At 37.7% G+C, this 1,523-nt stretch overlaps 1 protein-coding gene across 1 annotated transcript in view; it reads right to left on the bottom strand.

Annotated features, from left to right (window-relative positions):
* The window catches only part of DOCK8 (dedicator of cytokinesis 8), an 83,771-nt gene that overhangs the window by 52,896 nt on the left and 29,352 nt on the right, over positions 1–1,523 (bottom strand). The window contains exon 12 of the mRNA XM_008589412.1: positions 278–391. Within this exon, the coding sequence (XP_008587634.1) occupies positions 278–391 (114 nt within the window). The remainder of the gene's footprint in view (positions 1–277; positions 392–1,523) is intronic.

Below are 1,523 nucleotides of genomic sequence, written 5' to 3'. Positions count from 1 at the left end.
AAATTGAAGAAATCAGATCATATCACTAACAAACTTCCATTCCCATAGACAAACTTATTGAACCTTCTGTGCTGCTTTGGGAAATGCTCTGGGAATCTAGATAAACCAGCATGTCTGAAGGGTGTCCACAGCACAGACATGAGGAATGTGCCCCAAAACCCAGGACCTATAGGAGTCACATTGTATAACTCAGCAGGAAATAAGTTAGCAGACCGCGGCAACGAGCATCGCATCATATGAGAAGGAACAGAGTGGCTCCCTCCGCGGGGATACTCACCTGGTTGCAATAATGCTTGATGAGGTTGAACACAAAGCCACGATCCATGAGTGAGAGAAGATCATACAAGAAGAAAGCCAGGCTGATGTTGATCTTTTCTGCCTGTTCATTTTCCTTAAAAACAGACAGACAGACACACCATTTTGTGGTAAACTCTGGACAGAAACTCTCAGGTCCCTGGTGGGAAAGCTGAAAGAGGCAGTTCCTATTATTTTAGCCACGGTCCCTCTGGGTGTCACTGGGCAAAGCAACTAAGTCTGCAAAATTGTAGCAAATATGATTAGGCCTTACCTGATGCCATGACTATTAGGCTGAATCGAGCTTCTGTACTGCCAACATCAGGTGCCTTTTCTTCCAGTCACTTTTTCTTCTACATGCATATTCATACGGATATAATTGAGCTCATTCTCTATATACAAGGTTGGGTCTAGATTTTTTTTTTTTTTTTTTGACATCCTGGTAACTATTTTTTTGCAAACTAACTTGAAATGTATTCACTGTCTTCAATGAGACAGATTCTTAATTTATAAGGATTATCGAAGAAAATCCTATCAGAATAAAAGAATTAGTTTTTACTAAGGACTTTTTTTTTTTTCCAATTAGGCAACATTCCCAGCCTGAGAGGTCAGACTCATACTTGGAAGGGTGAATGCTTGCATGAACTGGGGCCACAGATGTGTGTTTTTTTTAGATTTTATTTTTTATTACTGCCCAGTGCTCATATATATGAAGGATTTGACAGCACTTCAGAGCAATCAGGGATTCACTTTTCATGTTTATGTTCCTTATTCTCAGAATGNGGAGGTGAAGACAATGGTGGAAGTGGTGGCTAGAGTAGAAATATAGAAGGAGAGGTGCAGCAATACCAATAACTGCTGTTTATATTACTACCATTAGGGCAGTTTGAGGAGAATGATGAATGAAAGAATTCCATTAAAAAATTTGGGATGGCACTGATAAGATGTACTTGGATTATAAAATATTTGCTTTGTGTTCAGTGAAGTTAAATCTCTTTGACTGATTTCATCAGGATTTTTTATAATTCAGAACTTCACTACAGCAATTCAATTACTCTAATATGTGAAAAGAGACCTCATACTTTGAACTCTAGACCTGGTCAAAGATTGAATGCATAGTAGTGTAATTTCTATTGAATGTTAAATTGAAATGTTTAAATGAAATGTTAAATTGAAGAAATCAGATCATATCACTAACAAACTTCCATTCCCATAGACAAACTTATTGA

Source organism: Galeopterus variegatus, unplaced genomic scaffold (assembly GCF_000696425.1).
Source record: "Galeopterus variegatus unplaced genomic scaffold, G_variegatus-3.0.2 Scaffold5418, whole genome shotgun sequence".
NCBI lineage: Eukaryota > Metazoa > Chordata > Mammalia > Dermoptera > Cynocephalidae > Galeopterus > Galeopterus variegatus.
This window is presented reverse-complemented; position numbering and strand designations above follow the sequence as displayed.